This window comes from Hyperolius riggenbachi, chromosome 9, assembly GCF_040937935.1.
Source record: "Hyperolius riggenbachi isolate aHypRig1 chromosome 9, aHypRig1.pri, whole genome shotgun sequence".
NCBI lineage: Eukaryota > Metazoa > Chordata > Amphibia > Anura > Hyperoliidae > Hyperolius > Hyperolius riggenbachi.
This window is the reverse complement of record NC_090654.1, coordinates 273,669,252-273,687,867: the sequence shown is the minus strand read 5'-3', so window position 1 is coordinate 273,687,867 and position 18,616 is coordinate 273,669,252. Positions and strand designations below refer to the sequence as shown.

Sequence of the window (18,616 nt, the reverse complement as noted above, 5' to 3'; positions counted from 1 at the left end):
CCCCAATGTACATACTGGTGTCACTATATCATAAGAGCTGCTGCTGGAGGTGGTGAGGAGACCGTCTATGTTCACACCCTAATATCACCATGTTTTATATACATGGGGACCCCCAATATACAAACTGCTGTCACTTTACCATATGTTAGACCCCCCAATTTTATAAGATCCAAGATACATTATATAAGCAGGCCCTGATTGCTTGTGGCCTTTCAGTACAACAAATATAAAGTATTGTAAAACAGAAATCGTCTGAACTGCTAGCAACAATCTCTTCTTGGAAAATTACATACATACCCATTTCTTCAGCTATACTTACTCTTCCATGTTAGAGAGAAAAGGTTTTCAAATAAGGCAGACTGAAAGTATGAAAGTCCAGACTAACATTAGTTTATGTCCGTGTAATAGTGAAATGGCAATTAATTTGCATAATTTACAGTGTACAATGTTTTAAGCATTGCACAAAACCTAAGTATAACGTAAATGTAAGGAAAAAGGGGGGGTCGGGGGGCATATGTCACAAATAACGAAATCCAAAAATAAGTGAAAATTTACAAAAATTTATTAATATCATAATTAAACATATTAAAAAAGCACCAATGTAACCTGCCAAAAAGCCACACTTGGTCACCAATCACAAAAACTGTTTTGGCATTATTTATCTGTTACCTAGCTTGATAGTTTTGCCTTCATGTGTGAACACTTGCAGTGTGGTTAGACTGAAGTCTGTGAACTGTCTAAACTCCTTCCTCTATCCTAACATCCACAGGAAGTAGTCGGGGGACCCGGGCCATTCACTAAAGGGGGCAGAGGGATCACCTGCCTGGATGGATGACACCAGACCAGGAAAGTATTTAAAGGGCAACTGAAGTGAGAGGGATATGGAGGCTGCCATATGTATTTCCTTATAAGCAATACAAGTTGCCTGGCTGTCCTGCTGATCTTCTGCCTCTAATACTTTCATCCATAGACCCTGAACAAGCATGCAGCAGATCAGGTGTTTCTGACAATATGGCCTCAATTCACTAAGCTTATCTCCTGTCTTTAATAACTCTTCTAGAGTTATCACCATGGTGATAAGGCATGTAGTATTCTGGATCATTTTACCTCAGGCAAACCTAAAGTTAACTCTTCTGTCTTTAAGTTAACTCTTCAATCCTTAAAATAACTCCAGTGTTAAAGACAGGCTGTTTATTAACTGCGTGTGAAAATAACTACAGAGGAGGTAAATTAACTACAGAGGAGGTAACTTAAGGAATGAAGAGATAAAATAACTCTCTCACTGTGTGGAGGTAAGTTATCTCTTGCCTTATTATCTCCAGCATGATCTTAGTGAATTGAGGCCAATGTTTCCTGAATACAACATGCCTCATCAGCATGGTGACCACTCTAGAAACGTTATTAAAGACAGGAGATAAGCTTAGTGAATTGTCATGTCTAAAAAAAGATTAGCTGCATGCTTGTTTCTTGTGTGATTCAGGCACTACTGCAGGCTACCAGGAAACTGGTATTGTTTATAAGGAACCCGAGGCGTAAGACCTATGGAAGCAACTATATTTATTCCCTTTTAAACAATACCAGTTGACTGGCTGTCCTGCTGATCTTTCTGGTCAGTAAAAAAGCATGCAGCTAATTTTGTCCAATTTATCGTAGACGCCTGATCTGCTGCATGCTTGTTCTGGGTCTATGGCTAAAAGTATTAGAGGTAGAGGATCAGCAGGACAGCCAAGCAATGTGCATTATTTACACTGAAATAAAAATGGCAGCCATATCCCTCTCACTTCAGTTGTCCTTCAACTCTTAGCATCCTTGAGGCAATTAAAACAAATACCTAGGAAGAGGGGATCCTCCAGAGGCTTCCCACGTTGTCCTAGAGACCACCGATCCAGCATTGGGACCCTCTGGAAGATCACGGCATGCACAAGCACAGCATGGCCAGCCAAGTCTGCGCAGTAGCACAGAACCGCTTGTAGACCAGTTCTACTCAGGCAAGACTTTACATGCACGCTTTAAAGGACACCTGAAGTGAGAGGTATATGGAGACTGCCATATTTATTTCCTGTTAAACAATACTAGTTCCTTGGCAGCCCTGCTGATCTTTTTGGCTGTAGTAGTGTCTGAAACACACCAGAAACAAGCATGCAGATAATCTTGTCAGATCTGACATGTCAGAAACACCTGTTCTGCTGCATGCTTGTTCAGGGTCTATGGTTAAAGGGGGCAGAGGATCAGCAGGCTAGCCAGGCAACTGGTATTGCTTAAAAGGAAATAAATATGGCACCCTCCACATGCCTCTTGCTTCAGGTGTCTTTTAACCTCTTAAGGACCACAGGCTTTACCCCCTCCCCCCTAGTGACCAGGCTATTTTTCACAAATTAGGCCACTGCAGCTTTAAGGGCTCGCTGCAGGGCCATACAACCTAGCACACAAGTGAATCTTTCCCTGAAATCAGAGCTTTCTGTTGGGGTCTGATCCTTGCCAGCATGTCGCGCTCGATCTCCTGCACAACCCCGCCCCAGGACTTCACGCCAATTGGCGTTGAGCGGTTCTGGGGCTGCCGCAGCGTCCACACCAGTTGGCTTGGAGCGGTCGTTAAATGGTTAATAGGCTATTCATTAATGCTAATCTGGACTCTCTAAGGCCTCTTTTCCATGGACAGTTGATAGGCAGCGAAATGCCTCTGAAACTCTCACAACTGCTCGTGGCTGCCTGCTAACTGCTCGTGGCTGCCTGGCAACTGCTCGTGGCTGCCTGGCAACTGCTTGCTGAGCACTCAGTTCAACTGTCTGTGGAAAAGAGGCCTAACTGTCGTCTTTGAAAACCTTTTCCTCTGGGACATGGAAGAGTGTAAGTATACTTTAGGAAACTGGTAGGTGGTTCCCAGGAGATTATTGCTGGCAATGCGGATAGTTTCTTTTTTACGATACTTTATATTTGTTGCGCTGAATGGCCTTGAGCAATCAGGGCATGCTGGTATAATGTATCTTTGTTCTCATAATGCTGGCTTTGTGTTTGGTGTGCTGATCTGCTAAGGAGCGAATCTGTGGAATATATGTGGCTTCTAGAAAATGGGAAAATCTTCATTCCAAATATTTATGTACTGTAGATCTGTTAATGTGTATCGACTTGCCTAAGGAGAGGGAAGGCTCAGAGTCCTAATGAGCTTTCCTGCTCCTCTCTTAGTCCCCGCTGTCCACTGCAGGCTCCCCCGGTCAAATCTCGCACTGCGGGAGGCTGCGGGAGCCCGAGTGCTCCTGAAGATGGGCAGCTCCATAGTGCAATAGAGGGCGCTCGCGCATGCATAGTACCGAGTGGCCCGTCTTTGGGAGCACTCGGGCTCCCAAAGACTTCCGCAGCAGCAGAGGGCAGTGTCAGAGACTGCTAATGGGGGAGACAGCGCTGGACCGTTAGAGGAACAGGAAGGCCCACCAACAGTACATGTTTTGCAGGTGAGGTAATTAGTGTCTCAGCAGAGCTGATTAACTGCCTCTGTGGATTTCCACAAAACATGCACTGTTGGTGGGCCCTGAGGACAGGGTTGGGGAACACTGCATAGGACCCAGAGCCTTCCCTCGCAGTTATTTTTTTTTAATATCACTTCAGACTCTTTTTTTTTTTTTTTTTTTTTTTTTTTTAAAGTGAACCCCCGAGGTGAGAGGGATATGGAGGCTGCCATATTTATTTCCTTTTAAGCAATACCAGTTGCCTGGCAGCCCTGCTGATCCTCTGCCTCTAATACTTTTAGCCATAGACCCTGAACAAGCATGCAGCAGATAAGGTGTTTTTGACATTGTCAGATCTGACAAGATTAGCTGCATGCTTGTTTCTGGTGTCATGCAGACACTACTGCTGGCTGGATGGTGTAATGGTTAAGGGCTCTCTCTGACACAGGTGACCTGGGTTCGAATCTCGGCTCTGCCTGTTCAGTAAGCCAGCACCTATTCAGTAGGAGACCTTGGGCAAGTCTCTCTAAACACTTCTACTGCCTATAGAGCACGTCCTAGTGGCTGCATCTCTGGCGCTTTGAGTCCGCCAGGAGAAAAGCGAGATATAAATGTTATTTGTCTTGTCTACTGCAGCCAAATAGATCAGCAGGGCAGCCAGGAAACTGGTATTGTTTAACAGGAAATAAATAAGGCAGCCTCCATATCACTATTACCTCAGGTTCACTTTAACTACCTCTGTGGCTTTCCACAAAACATGCACTCTGATGGTACTTGAGGACAGCTTTGGGAAGCCCTGGTCTATACTGAGGTGTGTTTGATATAAGGCCCATAATGAGGCGTATGTGGGTGTAACCGGTGAGGGATCCTCAAATGATGCATGACTGGAAAATAAAGAAAACAGAAAAAACAGGACCGCCAATATAGTGTAGTATTTCAGAGCAAATGGACGAAAATCAAGTAATTGCTACTTACAAGGGTGGGTTGCTAGAGGCAAACACAGTAGATGGCATTTGGAGATTTCCATCTCTGCCAATAGGTCTAAGTTTTACTTTTAAGCTTATGGCTGGTCGCGCTCCAACCCCGCCAAAAAAACCTCCACTCTATAATATCACAGGAAAACAACCTCTAGTTGGGGGTGTGATGCTTTGGATAAATATGGCCATGGCAGTCTTGTCGATTGGAGGGGGGGGGGTTGGGAGTTTCAGACCTAATGATTTACAGGCAAGCTGGTGAGTTACTGCTGCTGACGTCCGCTTCTCCTTGCAGCTCTGGCTCAGAGAACTTTACAATAAGGGCTCTTTCACCCTTACTAATGTACAAGCTTGTTGTATCGGAGGTGACTTGAGGTAGGCCCGTGTGTGTTTAGTTCCAAACGTACAACCAGGGCCGTGGAGTTGGAGTCTGAGTCGTTAATTTCATAAACTGAGGAGTCGGGAGTCGGATGATTTTTGTACAAAATCCACAGCCCTGTTAAGTATTAGGTAAAGTACTAGGCAGCGCTAATTAATAAAATATTTGATTGGAAGTTTTCTCAGTTGCAATATTTAAATAAGTCAAATCAATAGGACATAAAATATCTTTACTCACTAATAACAAGTTGAATATACCAGATGACCATGCACCCATACATACATCAATCGCCTCCACAACCTACTGCAGTAGGAAAAATTTATAAAAATAGAAAAAATAAAAATAAAGTGCACTCATGATGAAGTTTAAAAATATGAGCTTAAAAGTCAATATTGGTCCAATTGATAGCAACGTAGTAAATTTGCAACATAAATAAATCAGTGTCTTCAGTATAGGCACTATATTTATCTCATGTAAATTGATCTTATCCGTACTTCTCAAGAGTCTTGGATCCACTGAAGTGTAGTAAGCAGTGATGTCGGGCTGGGTTGCCCGGCTCCAGCGCGCGTGATGCTGCGTCCCTTCGTCGACTTGTGGAACGGTTCTCCCGGATCTCGGTGCTGCGGTGTGTAAGTGAGACACACCTCCTTCCTCACTGGTAGTGACGTCACTGGAGGATTAGCCAATAGCTGACGCGTTTCGAAGGAGGCGTCCTTCTTTCTCAAAGACGAAGGGACGCAGCATCACCCGCGCTGGAGCCGGGCAACCCAGCCCGACATCACTGGTTACTACACTTCAGTGGGTCCAAGACTCTTCCGTGCCGTCACCGGCCGGGACGCACAGGATCGAGCGGCTCCACCTATTTTTTCATCTGATCTACGTGGGGGATCGTGAGTATGATACTCATTACCGTGAGAGACTGTAATTTGTGAAGATACTTCCATTCCTATTACAGACACTATTGAATTTCACTTTTGAGGAGTACGGATAAGATCAATTTACATGAGATAGATATAGTGCCTATACTGAAGACACTGATTTATTTATGCTGCAAATTTACTACGTTGCTATCAATTGGACCAATATTGACTTTTAAGCTCATATATTTTTAAACTTCATCATGAGTACACTTTATTTTTATTCTATTTTTATCAATTTTTCCTACTGCAGTAGGTTGTGGAGGCAATTGATGTATGTATGGGTGCATGGTCATCTGTTATATTCAACTTGTTATTAGTGAGTAAAGATATTTTATGTCCTATGGATTTGACTTATTTAAATATTGCAACTGAGAAAACTTCCAATCAATAAATATTTTATTAATTAGCGCTGCCTAGTACTTTACCTAAATCCATTTGCACAATAGGGGTTTTGGGGTAACCCCAATCTAGGTTAAGCTGCTGCAATCACTTGAGGCGCGACACTGGTATATACTGTTAAGTATTAGGCTATGTAGTCGGAGTCGAGGAGTCGGAGTCTGAGCCATTTTGGGGAGTCGGAGTCGTGGTTTCATAAACTGAGGAGTCGGAGACGGAAGATTTTTGTCCCGACTCCACAGCCCTGCGTACAACTAACTAGGCTGTGTTCGTTTTACTTGTTTTTTTTTTTTTTCTCTGTTTGACAAAGTTAAACATTTAGGTATGCAAGTGGCAGATTCTCTCTGATTCACACCAAAGCAACACAGGCAGATTCTCTCTGGTCGGGACCTAGTTGAATATAGCGTACCCCTCACTGATGAGGAATTACAACCATAAACCAGAACAGGATAGATAAAACAAGGTCAATAGTGCATACATATTTGCTGTGGGACCAGGACTGTGGAGTTGGTACAAAAATCCCCTGACTCCTCCGTTTATGAAACTACTGACTCTGACTCCAGTTACCCAAAAACTGCTCCAACTCTGACTCCACAGCCCTGTCTGGGACTCTGAAAGACTGCATCTCTGAGCAGAGACAATTATACACTAAATCTACTTTTTACGTTTTTAAACATAAAACTGTAGGATATCTAAAAAAGTCATTTTTTAGGAAGAGGATAGATAGTTATTGGTCATCATTCCATTTTCACTTCAGATTGACTTTAATGTAAACCTGAAGTGAACCTACACCCCTCAAAAACCCAGATCCTTGCCCTCCTCCCCCTACTGCTGTTGCCCGGAACCAGCTGGATATTTGCAGCCATGTTCCTCTTCGCTTGGCCAAACTCACAAAGGCACAAATATGGTTGCGATTGCATTTCCCACAGGCTCTTTTAGTCAGAAATGTTCTGCGGGTTTGCTCGTGGAATTGGTGGGGGTCAGGAGGCTTCAGGATCCAGAGGCCTCTTCTTAGGCAAGCATCTGTTTTTTTTTTTTGTTTTTTTTTTTTTTTTAATTTCATTTCGGGTACATGTTAAGCTTGTATGTAGTATACATAAAGTTTTACAGTGTGAAATATTTTTTTAAGCTGACCACATTTTACATACTGTGTTTTTATTCAGCATTTTTGTATAATTGGCTTGTAATGGTTGCTGAAGTTGCTTCGCACTTTAAAAGCCTTTCTTGGAAATGTAAATAGTACTGGTCGTTAGCAGATTTTTCTCTTCTATAGTTTTGCTTTGATGCATCCGTAAAAAGTGTGTTTTAGGATGATTGTAGCCCTCATCTAACCATGCATATAGGAAGTGTTTACTTACTGTTATATTTGTTCAGTTATGCAAAAGAAAGTTTTGAATCAGGATAATACTCCTTTTCTTCTAAGTTAGCCAATAAATGGTATCATCCTGATTCAAAACTTATTTTACTAATAGCTAACACGGTACAATACTCCACTGCTACTTCAGTTATGTACGCAGACATTCCTGACACAGTACAGTCTGCTGTGCTGGCCCCTCCATCTGGGCTGAGCGGCCCCCTGGAGATGCCCCAGACAGGGTCTGTGTCTTCTCTGATGCCCCAGGCAGGCGCCATGTCTTCTCTAATGCCCCAGAGAGGCACTGTCTTCTCTGATGCCCCCTGGAGATACCCTAGGCAGGCACTGTCTTCACTGGTGCCCTATGGAGATGCCCCAGGCAGGCACTGTTCTGTAGATGCCCCAGGCAGGCACTGTCTTCTCTGATGCCCCCAGGAGATGCCCCAGGCAGGCACTGTCTTCTCTGATGCCCCCAGGAGATGCCCCAGGCATGCACTGTCTTCTCTGATGCCCCCTGGAGATGTCCCAGGCAGGCACTGTCTTCTCTGATTCCCCCTTCCTGGAGATGCCCCAGGCAGGCACCGACTTCTCTGATGCCCCCTGGAGATGCCCCAGGCAGGCACCGTCTTCTCTGATGCCCCCTGGAGATGCCCCAGGCAGGCACTGTCTTCTCTGATGCCCCCTGGAGATGCCCCAGGCAGGCACTGTCTTCTCTGATGCCCTCTGGAGATCCCCCAGGCAGGCACTGTCTTCTCTGATGCCTTCTGGAGATGCCACAGGCAGGAACCGTGTCTTCTCTGATGCCCCAGGCAGGCACTGTCTTCTCTGATGCCCCAGGCAGGCACTGTCTTCTCTGATGCCCCCCTGGAGATGCCCCAGGCAGGCACTGTCTTCTCTGATGCCCCCGGCAGGGACAGTCTTCTCTGATGCCCCCCTGGAGATGCCCCAGACAGGCACTGTGTCTTCTCTGATGCCCCCGGCAGGGACAGTCTTCTCTGATGCCCACCTGGAGATGCCCCAGGCAGGCACTGTTTCTTCTCTGATGCCCCAGGCAGGCACTGTCTTCTCTGATGCCCCCTGGAGATGCCCCAGGCAGGCACTGTCTTCTCTGATGCCCCAGGCAGGGACTGTGCCTCTAACACTTGGGTTGTTTCCCTGTAGGTGTTGGAAGCTCGGAGCTGCAGTCGTCCTCGTTTCGTGATGTTGAAAGCTTGCAGGCCATGCAGAAGTCGGAGGTGAGTGATGTTGGGTCACATGGTTGTTTTGTGATGTCCTCACTTCCTGTATGTCACCCATGTGTCACACGGCTTGTCTCCTGTGCAGAATGAGAGGTTGAAGAAGCTCTGCTCAGAGCTGGAAGATAAGCTGGAGGCCTCCGAGCTGCAGGTGAAGCAGCAGACTGTGGACAACAGGAACCGGCTGCAGCAAAAGGAGGTAAAATAGGAACTGTTGTCCATCCATTGCCTGTCATTCAAGTAATGTATCGCTGCTGATAAGCTTTCCCCCACCCTAGGTTAAACGCAGTGGCCTGCCACTAGGCCCCACCATACAGGATACGCATTGGAACCATAGCTACCTCTCCTCACTTCTCCCCTCCTAATACCAGTTGCCTTGCTGTACTGCTGATGTATTTAGCTGCAATTTTGTCTCACTCACACACCTGAAACAATCATGTGGCTATTCCAATCAGACTTCAATCAGAAACACCTGATCTGCTGCATGCTTGTTCAGGGTCTCTGGCTAAAAGCATTATAGGCAGAGGATCAGCAAGACAGCCAGGCAACTTGTGTTTAAAGAGAACCTGAGACGGAGGGAAAGAAAAGTTTTATGCATACCTCTGGCTTCCTCCAGTCCCCTCCACACAGATCACTCCCTTGCTGTCATTCCCCACCTCCTGGTTGTTCTCAAATTGGCCACAGAAAGTCCTCCGTTCCGCTGCGCACGTAGCAGGGAGCATGACGGGGACGTGCGCACGGCTAGACTGCATCAAATGAAGGACTTTTCGGGGGGCTAGTTCCAGGAGTCTGAGGAGGGTGGCAAGGGAGTGACAAGCCTAAAGAAAGCCCCAGGTATGTATACGTTGTTCCCACCTTCCCATCTCAGGTACACTTTAGCTACCTAACAACCGCTCAACGCCAATTGGCGGGAAGTCCTGGTGCGGGTTTTTGCAGGAGATGGCGCGCATCTCCCCGCTTGAATGACAGAGCTCCGCTCCGTCTTCAGTCTCCCAGCGGCCGCTAGCAGACTGTTAGCGAAACCGCCGTCTATTTACAATGTACAGCGCTGCGATCTACGGCAGCTCTGTACTGGGGACAGCCGTGTGACACTGCTGCCCTGTGATGCTTAGAAGCCATCGGCTGTCATAGGCTGTGATTGGCTAGCAGGGGGAGGGACGGATATAAAAATTATTTATAAAAAAAGGGCTAATTTATTTAAAAACAAAACAAACCTTGTGGGATCAGTCAGAGCCCACCAACAGAAAGCTCTGTTGGTGGGCATAAAAGGGGGGGGGGGTGAATCACTTGTGTGCTAGGTTGTACGGCCCTGCAGTGAGGCCTTAAAGCTGCAGTGGCCTAATTTTTAAAAATAGCCGGGGGGGGGGGGTGTTAAAGCCTGTGGACCTTAAGTAGTTCAAGTAAATGTCAGCTCCCATATCCCTCTCACCTCTGGTTCCTTTTTAATTATGTTATTCTCTACTAAAAAGCAGGAAAAAATGGGATGCCTGAACATTATATCTGATTGCTTGTGCTGCACTCGCTGACCCATTCATCAGTCTTGGGCTCAACACACACCATACAATCTTGGTTGTACAGATTTACCAAATGTATGTAGTATAAGGGTCAACAGATTGAAAATACCTTGACTGATTGATTTGATAAGCTCTTATACTACATGAAAGTGTTAAGATTGGACAACCAAGATTGTATGGTGTGTGTTGAGCATTATTTTTAACGAAGTTGGAATATCACTCTGTATCGTTTTCTTTATGAAAGGCTTAGATGTTATTGATGTAGAACAGACGGCACATTTCCTGGTGGGAGATCACTGACTTGTGCGGATGGCTGTGGAGTATAATGCGGCTTTCTTGTGATCTCGGGATTGCTATAGATTTGCTGACTCTCCAGCTTTGCCGTTCCTCCTCTTTCTATAGGATGCAGATCAATAACGAAGGTTTCTTTCCTCTGATATTCAGGTGGAGATTAGTCATCTGAAGGCCAGGCTGAACTCCCTGCAGGAGGAGATGCAGAAGTCAACGGTCTCCGCTCACCTCTCCGGAGTCTCCCTGCAATCCGCCAACAGCTCCGCCTTCATGTCCAGCATCCCGCCTCCAGCCTCCTCCTTCCAGGGGGACGACATGGACTTCAGCGACGCCATCTGGTCACAGCAAGAGATCAACAATCTGTCCGGCGAGGTGTCCAGGCTGCAGGGGGAGGTGGCCCACTGGAAGCACATCGCCCAGGTCAGGCTTCCTCAATGTAGTCCCCTTATAATAAATGAGGAATGTTAAGAGAAAAATCATTGTCTTCTGTCAAAAAAATTTATTTGGTAAAATGTTTTTCTTATTTTTTTTTATTTTATTGGCTTTGTTGATGCTGGACTAGTGAATTTGTAATCAAATGCCAGCACCTCCTATTATTGGGCAATATGATGGTGTAGTGGTTAGCATTCTTGCCTTGTAGTGCTGCATCTACAATTAGAATCCCAGACGGCACCATCTGCAAGTAGTTTATACTTCCTCTGTGTCTGTGGGTTTCCTCCAGGCACCCCGGTTTCCTCCTACATCCCAAAAACATGGATAAGTTAATTAGCATCTCCCTAAAATTACCCTAAAGTATGATAAGCATATGACTATAAGGGATTAGATTGTGAGCTCCTCTGAGGGATAGTTATTGTCAAGAATATGTATTCTGTAAAGCGCTGCAGATGATGTCAGTGCTATATAAATACATAATAATAATATGGTAGGACATTAGACTATGACTATGGTAGGAATAGATTGTGAGCTCTTCTGAGGACAGTTATTGACATGACTATGTACTCTGTAATGTGCTGCCAAAGATGTCGATGCTATATAAATACATAATAATAATATTGTAGGACATTAGTCTATGACTACGGTAGGATTAGATTGTGAGATCTGAAGAGAGTGAAATGACTGTGTACTCTGTAAAGTGCTGCATGGCAATGGTGGAGGGCTATATTAATACATAATAATATCTTCTCCTCCACAGCAGGGTTTAACCCCCCTTGCCGTCCCAATTCTGACGGCAAGGGGGCAGCCCAGGGCTCGCTACATGATAGCCGCTGACTAGCGGCATCCCCCTACCCACTCCGATCGCCTTCGGCGATCAGAGTAAGCAGGAAATCCCGTTCAGAACGGGATTTCCTGCTGGGCTTTCTCGGTCGCCATGGCGACCGGGTGGGATGACGTCATAGACGTCAAAGGGAATCCCGATCCACCCCTCAGCGCTGCCTGGCACTGATTGGCCAGGCTGCGCAAGGGGTCTGGAGGGGGGGGGGCGGTGCGGCGAATCGGCGGCAGCGATTTGAATATGCACGCAGCTAGTAAAGTGCTAGCTGCGTGCAGTAAAAGAAAATTTTTGAAAATCGGCCCAGCGGGGCCGGAGAAATCCTTCTGCGCAGGTTACCCTGAGCTGAGCTCGGGATAACCGGCAAGAAGGTTAAGAGAGCTCCTCTGTCTAATGGGGACAGGAAGCTTATGCTGGAAATACACCATACAATTTTCTGGAGATTCGACTTTTCTGTTAGATTTTCTGTTAGAATGCATAATTAGATTATTTTCTGTAGAGAATGGTCATTATCTCTGGTGCATTGTCTTCTGTTTATCTCCTGCTGAGTAGAACAATGCCTAATTGCTCTGCAGATAGATCAACATGTTGGAAATGTATCTACCTTATGAACTCTATCTATCTGGCAGGTAAATCTAAAGGCCCATACACACGTCGGACTTCTGCGAACGACGGGTCGCCCGGCGGATCGCTCAAGACCAGTCTTATCACCCGAACGACAGTCTGTACACACGCCAGATTTGGCGTGCGGACGTTCAAACGACCCGTCGTTCGCAAAAATCAGACATGTATGGGCCTTAATGGTGAATACTAATGCAAATCGGACATGTCGGAAATAAACGAATCGACTGGAATCGAGTGCGGGAATGAACCGTGTGTATCCAGCATTACAGAAAATTGTATGGTGTAAACCCAGCATTAGAAGATTTAAACACAAACAGACCTGGGCCTGTCTGATGTGAAAAAAGGAAGTGGGGTTTGTTTTTTCCTCTGCTTGTTACATGCATATAAAAACAAAAGTTCCAGAGCCGAGAAGTAAGCTGAGGGTGGACGAAAAGGGCGTCGCCATAGACTCTCTAATGCAATTATTGTTAATACAGCAAAAAAAAGCAGAAAAAAGGGCGCCGTGTATCGTTAACAACATTAGAACATTAAAGGGGCACTACAGTGAAAAACTGTCTAATTTAAAATATGTGAAACCAGAAGTACATTTTTTTCCGGAGTAAATAAGCCATAAATTACTTTTCTCCTATGTTGCTGTCACTTGCAGTAGGTAGTAGAAATCTGACAGAAGCGACAGGTTTTGGACTAGTCCATCTCTTTATAGGGGATTCTCAGGGATGTATTTATTTTCAAAAGCACTTAGTGAATAGCAATTGCTCTGTCCAACTGCCAAAAAACTGTGTAGCAAGCAGGGAAGCTGGCCAGCATCAGTTTTTAAATCATTTTTTGGGAATTTCTTTACAAAGAATAAAAGCCTTGCTGAGAATCCCCTATGATTAGATGGACTAGTCCAAAACCTGTCACTTCTGTCAGATTTCTACTACTTACTGTAAGTGACAGCAACATAGGAGAAAAGTAATGTATGGCTCATTTTACTCTGAAAAAATGACCTTCTTATTTGTTTTGTTTGCACATATTTTAAATTTTACAGTTTTTCGCTGTAGTGCCCCTTTAAAGTTTTTGAAGTATGTTATTGTTTTAGAAGCTTGCACCTTTATAGTTTTTATCATATTATTTTGTTTGTATGTACAGATTTTACATTATCAAAGATATTATCGTTTCTATGTGTAAAAAGGGTGTTTCTGCAGAGGGGAGTGGTTAGGGTTAGGCACCACTAGGGGAGTGGTTAGGGTTAGGCACCACCTGAGGGGGGGGGGGGGAGTGGGTAGTAATTAGGGTTAGGCACCACCAGGGCAGTGGTTAGTTTTAGGCACCACCAGGGGAGGGTTCCGTGTGAGAGGAGGGTTGGGGTAAGCTGTATTGTTGAATTACGTAATGATTTGTAACGTTAAGATCTTTTCATTATTATTCTTTCCTGTGTGATTTTACAACGGTATTTGTCGTTAACCGAGTTTGACAACTATGATTATCGTTATCAGATTTCATTATCCAGCCAGGGCCCTTTTTTCACTGCGCCTTTTTTCATGCACGCGTTGTATGGAATTCAGTCTGTTGGCCCTCATACTAAATGGAGGTGGTAAACTGGGGCAATGATTGGCCAATCAAAATTTTACATTGTGCTATATTTTTCTTTTCTTCCAGGCTACGAAGAGTCAAGGTTTACAGAGCCCCGATTCAAAAGAGATTGGGCAGTTACAAAACACCATCAAGGTACAATTCATCACCATTATTCTCCTATTCATTTAGGAGTTATCTGAATTTCACATTGGGCTTCATTCACAAAGCTTTTTCCTCTGTTTCACCTTATCTATGTGACATAGATACGGTGAAAAAAAGAGCAAAAATATAATTTAGTGAAGGTAAGAAAAGTACCGGTAATATTGAAATGAAGTTAATTAGAAACAACTTACTGTGAGTGATTATTTTGCTTGTAAATGAGCTGAAAGGTTCTTTTTATTAAGCAGGTGATAAAGAAGTCATTTATGAGAAGTTTTGTGAATAGAGCCCATTGTGTTTGTTTTCCTGCAGGCTTTATCAGATGTAACCTAAACTCTTACAGCACACTGGAGGGGAGAGAGATATGGAGGCTGACATATTTAGGGTTAACACCGCGGTCCTCCAGTGGTTAAAGGACTTTCAAGGCCACAAAATACATGTAGTTTTACTGACTTGGGTCTTCTTCCAGCGACTAGAAGTCATTTGTGTCCCTCACCGCAGCTCCGGCCTTGTCCGCTGCTGGCAGCCTCTGATTGTCGACCCCCGATAGATTGGCATCTTTTGCGCATGCACGGGCGTGTAAACATCCCTGTCCCTGGGAGCGTACGGGGCCTGTGTGGTGATGCGGGCACTTGCCCGTGCAAGCACAGAAGACACAACCCATGGGATGGGTCACTGATCATTACATCATTGTATTTAAGAAGCAGATTCGGGCACCATCCGTCATACAGCTCATTTATTATAAAACAACTTGTGCAGTATAAAAGTAAAATAGTTGTCACCTGGTATTCCATGGCGATACTGTGCGGAGTAAAGTGGAGGTGGGTGCTCAGGGCTGTAGAAGGGTCGGCGACGGCCGTTTCGCGTCCACCAGGACGCTTGGTCACGCTGCATTCCACAAGGTCCAAAGCCTATGACAGCTGATCGCACTGATTGGCTGGTGGAAAAAGGGAGGGCTAGTAAAATGAAAAATACACATTTTTAATTTAAAAATGAATAAATATTTGTTAAAAAATAAACACGCCGGCAGGGATCAGAGCCCAACAACAGAAAGCTCAGTTGGTGGGCAGAAAAGGGGGGGGGGATCACTGGTGTGCTGAGTTGTGCGGCCCTGCAGCGAGGGCTTAAAGCTGCAGTGGCCCAATTTGTAAAAAAAATGGCCTTGTTTTTAGGGGGTTTAAGCCCATGGTCCTTAAGTGGTTAAGCCATAGACCCTGAACAAGCATGCAGATCACAGGTTTCTGACTGGATTAGCTGCATGCTTGTTTCAAGTGTGTGAGTCAGATGCTACTGACCAGAAAGGTTAGCAGGACTGCCAGGAAACTGCTATTGTACCTCCATATCCCTCTCACTTCAAGCGTCCTTTAAATGGTACCCGAGCTGAAAACTGCATTGAACCCCTAATCTTAATTTTTTTCTAATGCCTAGTACACATGATACAATTTTCTGTCAGATTTACCTTTCCAACATGTCCGATCTGAATTCTGATCGATTTTCCGATCACTTCTATGGAAATCGATCGGGAATTCAAATCGGACATGTTGGAAATAGTCGATCTGGCATGTAAATCTGACAGAAAATTGTATAGTGTGTACCTAGCATGAAGAATGCTTACTGGCTTTCCTGCTGATCTTTTGGAATTACCAATGTCTGAATTGCCTTTCAATTCCAGCAAAAGCTGGTTAAGCCCTGCACTCACTATGTTGGCTAATGGTATATAACAGACAATGTGGTATAGTTGAAATGTACATGTACACAATATCAAATGTTGCTTATAAAAGTTACTCATACATAAAATTATACAGTAACTCAGCCGGTGTTCCAAGGCTGAGACACATTAAAAAATGGAATTGGTCCAGTCAAATGTCTATATACTTTTCCAATTCACTACCAAGCTAAAAAGTCCCCTGACAAAAAAGCTTTTGCTTCGCTGAAATCAACAGTAGGCAAGTGTCTGAATTGCACCTACTACATATTCATCCTGATAATGACAGTGGAGTGACTGTCAGGCAAGCAGGACGCGCTTGACGGCCAGAAGGCGAAGAAGAATACATGGGGCCGACTCTTAGTCGGTCGAAAATTAAACTAACCTGCGGCGGGGGCCGGAGTACACTCGAGGACCATCGAGGGCACAGGAGGGAAACTTTTTTCTTCTTTTCCAGGGTTAAGGTTCCCTTTAAGGACCAAAGCCATCCTTTCCCTTCAGTACAGAATGGTTACTGTGTATAATGTCAGGAGCTAATGAAATTGACAGCAGAACGAGCGGCCTACAGCGTTGCTGGATCACTGAGAGCATCTGGAACGGCGGGAGCGCGCAACACGGAAGTTGAAATCTACGCCCTAGCAGGCATAAACACGGCATAGATTTCAACAACGGCCACCCAGAAGCAGTTAAAATCATATGATAGTAAATTTACAGGAATTTACTATGCTTTTTGTGCTTTGCATGTCCGTTCATTTTGAAAAAAAAAAATACTTTTAAAGTGCTTGACTGAATCCTGTTGCACTATTTGCTCCCCATTGAGCAGCCAATAGCATCTCAACATTCCGGAGTCCTAGTATAAATCCGAAGCTTCTCTTTCCCCACCTGTTGGTTGCTGATAAGGATGTTAGCTTCCCGCAAGTCTATGCACTTCTGATGCCCTTGTGTGCAGCACAGTCATGTGAGTGTGTACGAGTCTTAGTGAGGCCACCACAGTGAACAGTTGTAGAATGAGGCTGTTTTGGTGCAATATGCAGTTCCTGTTACAGAAACTTTAGTGTTTGAGGATACTTCTTCCTCTTCCTGCAGGAGCTGAAGGCAAAATTGAGCCGTGAAATTGATGAACATCAGCACGAGTTGTCCGTCTTACAAGATGCTCACCGGCAGAAGCTGGCAGAGATAACGCGGAGACACCGAGAGGAGCTGGGGGAGTACGAGGAGCGGATAGAGGAGCTGGAGGAGCAGCTGCACACAGGTTTGTATACATTCCTCAGAGTAGCGATCTGATCATGCTCCGTAAGATTGATAAAGAGACTATATTCTAGCTTGCATGCAAATTTTATGCAGCTTGGAATTGGACCAATCACTTAAGGCTCATACACACATCAGACCATAGTCTTTGGAAAATGAAAGATCACAGACCAATTTTACCCCCTTCCATGTAGTATGAGAGCCATACCTTCACAGTCTATTCTATGGAGCTGAACTCCCAATCAGACAGAAATCTTTGCAAGATGCTGCACACACAGATGCTGTAGACATTCAAAGGATCAGTATCTGCAAAAGATCTGTTCCTGCAAAAGATCCGTTCCTGCAAATTGCATTCATAGTCTCTGAGATCTGCAGATCATCATACACACCTTGTTTAAAGAGAACCCGAGGTGTGTTTAAAGAATGTTATCTGCATACAGAGGCTGGATCTGCCTATACAGCCCAGCCTCTGTTGCTATCCCAAACCCCACTAAGGTCACCCTGCACTCTGCAATCCCCCATAAATCACAGCCATGCTGTGAGGCTGTGTTTACATCTGTAGTGTCAGTCTCAGCTGCTCCCCCGCCTCCTGCATAGCTCCGGTCCCTGCCCCTGTCCCTTCCCTCCGATCAGCAGGGAGGGAAGGGATGCAGGCAGGGACTGGAGTTCTGCAGGAGGCGGGGAGAGCAGCAGACTGACACTATAGAGATAAACACAGCCAGCTCTGACAAGCTGTTAGTCAGCAGCGTGGCTGTGATTTATGAGGGATTGCAGAGTGCAGAGGGACCTTAGGGGGGTTTGGGATAGCAACAGAGGCTGGGCTGTATAGGCAGATCCAGCCTCTGTATGCAGATAATAATCTTCAAACCCACCTCGGGTTCTCTTTAACTGACAATCATCTGCAGATCAGATCCACCAGGATGGATTTTCAGATCTGCAGATGATTGTCTGATCTGCAGATGAATGTCAGTTAAACAAGGTGTGTATGATGATCTGCAGATCTCATAGACTATCATTGCAATTTGCAGGAATGGATTTTTGGCAGGAACAGATCTTTTGCAGATACTGATCTTTTGTGTCTGTACAGCATCTTTGTGTGCAGCATCCTGCAAAGATTTCTGTCTGATGGGGAGTTCAGCCCCATAGAATAGACTGTGTAGAGTATGGCTCTCATACTACATGGAAGGGGGTAAAATTGGTCTGTGATCTTTCATTTTCAAAAGACTATGGTCTGATGTGTGTATGTGGCCTTACTGCCGATTTTGGATTGGCCCAACTTCAAGCTGAGCTGCATGCAGTTTGCATTAAAGTTAAAATCATTATTATCTCATTGCCCTTCTTTAGTAGAGACTCGCAACAGTGCTGGTGTATTTGTACAGACTCCTGTAAAAGCACAACTGCACTGCCTGGCTTTGATTGGCTCAGTTTATTTTTCATCTTTGGTCGGTGAAGTTTTAATTTAAGGTTGCCATATACTGGTAGTTGGCGGCTGATTGAGCTTCTAATTCGATTGCCATAATCGAATTGGATGAAAATCTGTGCGGCCA

At 45.0% G+C, this 18,616-nt stretch overlaps 1 protein-coding gene across 3 annotated transcripts in view; it reads left to right on the top strand.

The window, feature by feature from the left end:
• The window catches only part of TRIP11 (thyroid hormone receptor interactor 11), a 113,369-nt gene that overhangs the window by 9,228 nt on the left and 85,525 nt on the right, over positions 1–18,616 (top strand). For all 3 annotated transcript variants that reach the window (XM_068254585.1, XM_068254584.1, XM_068254586.1), the window contains exons 2-6: positions 8,628–8,701; positions 8,790–8,900; positions 10,660–10,926; positions 14,042–14,110; positions 16,908–17,073. In XM_068254585.1, the coding sequence (XP_068110686.1) occupies positions 8,628–8,701; positions 8,790–8,900; positions 10,660–10,926; positions 14,042–14,110; positions 16,908–17,073 (687 nt within the window). The remainder of the gene's footprint in view (positions 1–8,627; positions 8,702–8,789; positions 8,901–10,659; positions 10,927–14,041; positions 14,111–16,907; positions 17,074–18,616) is intronic.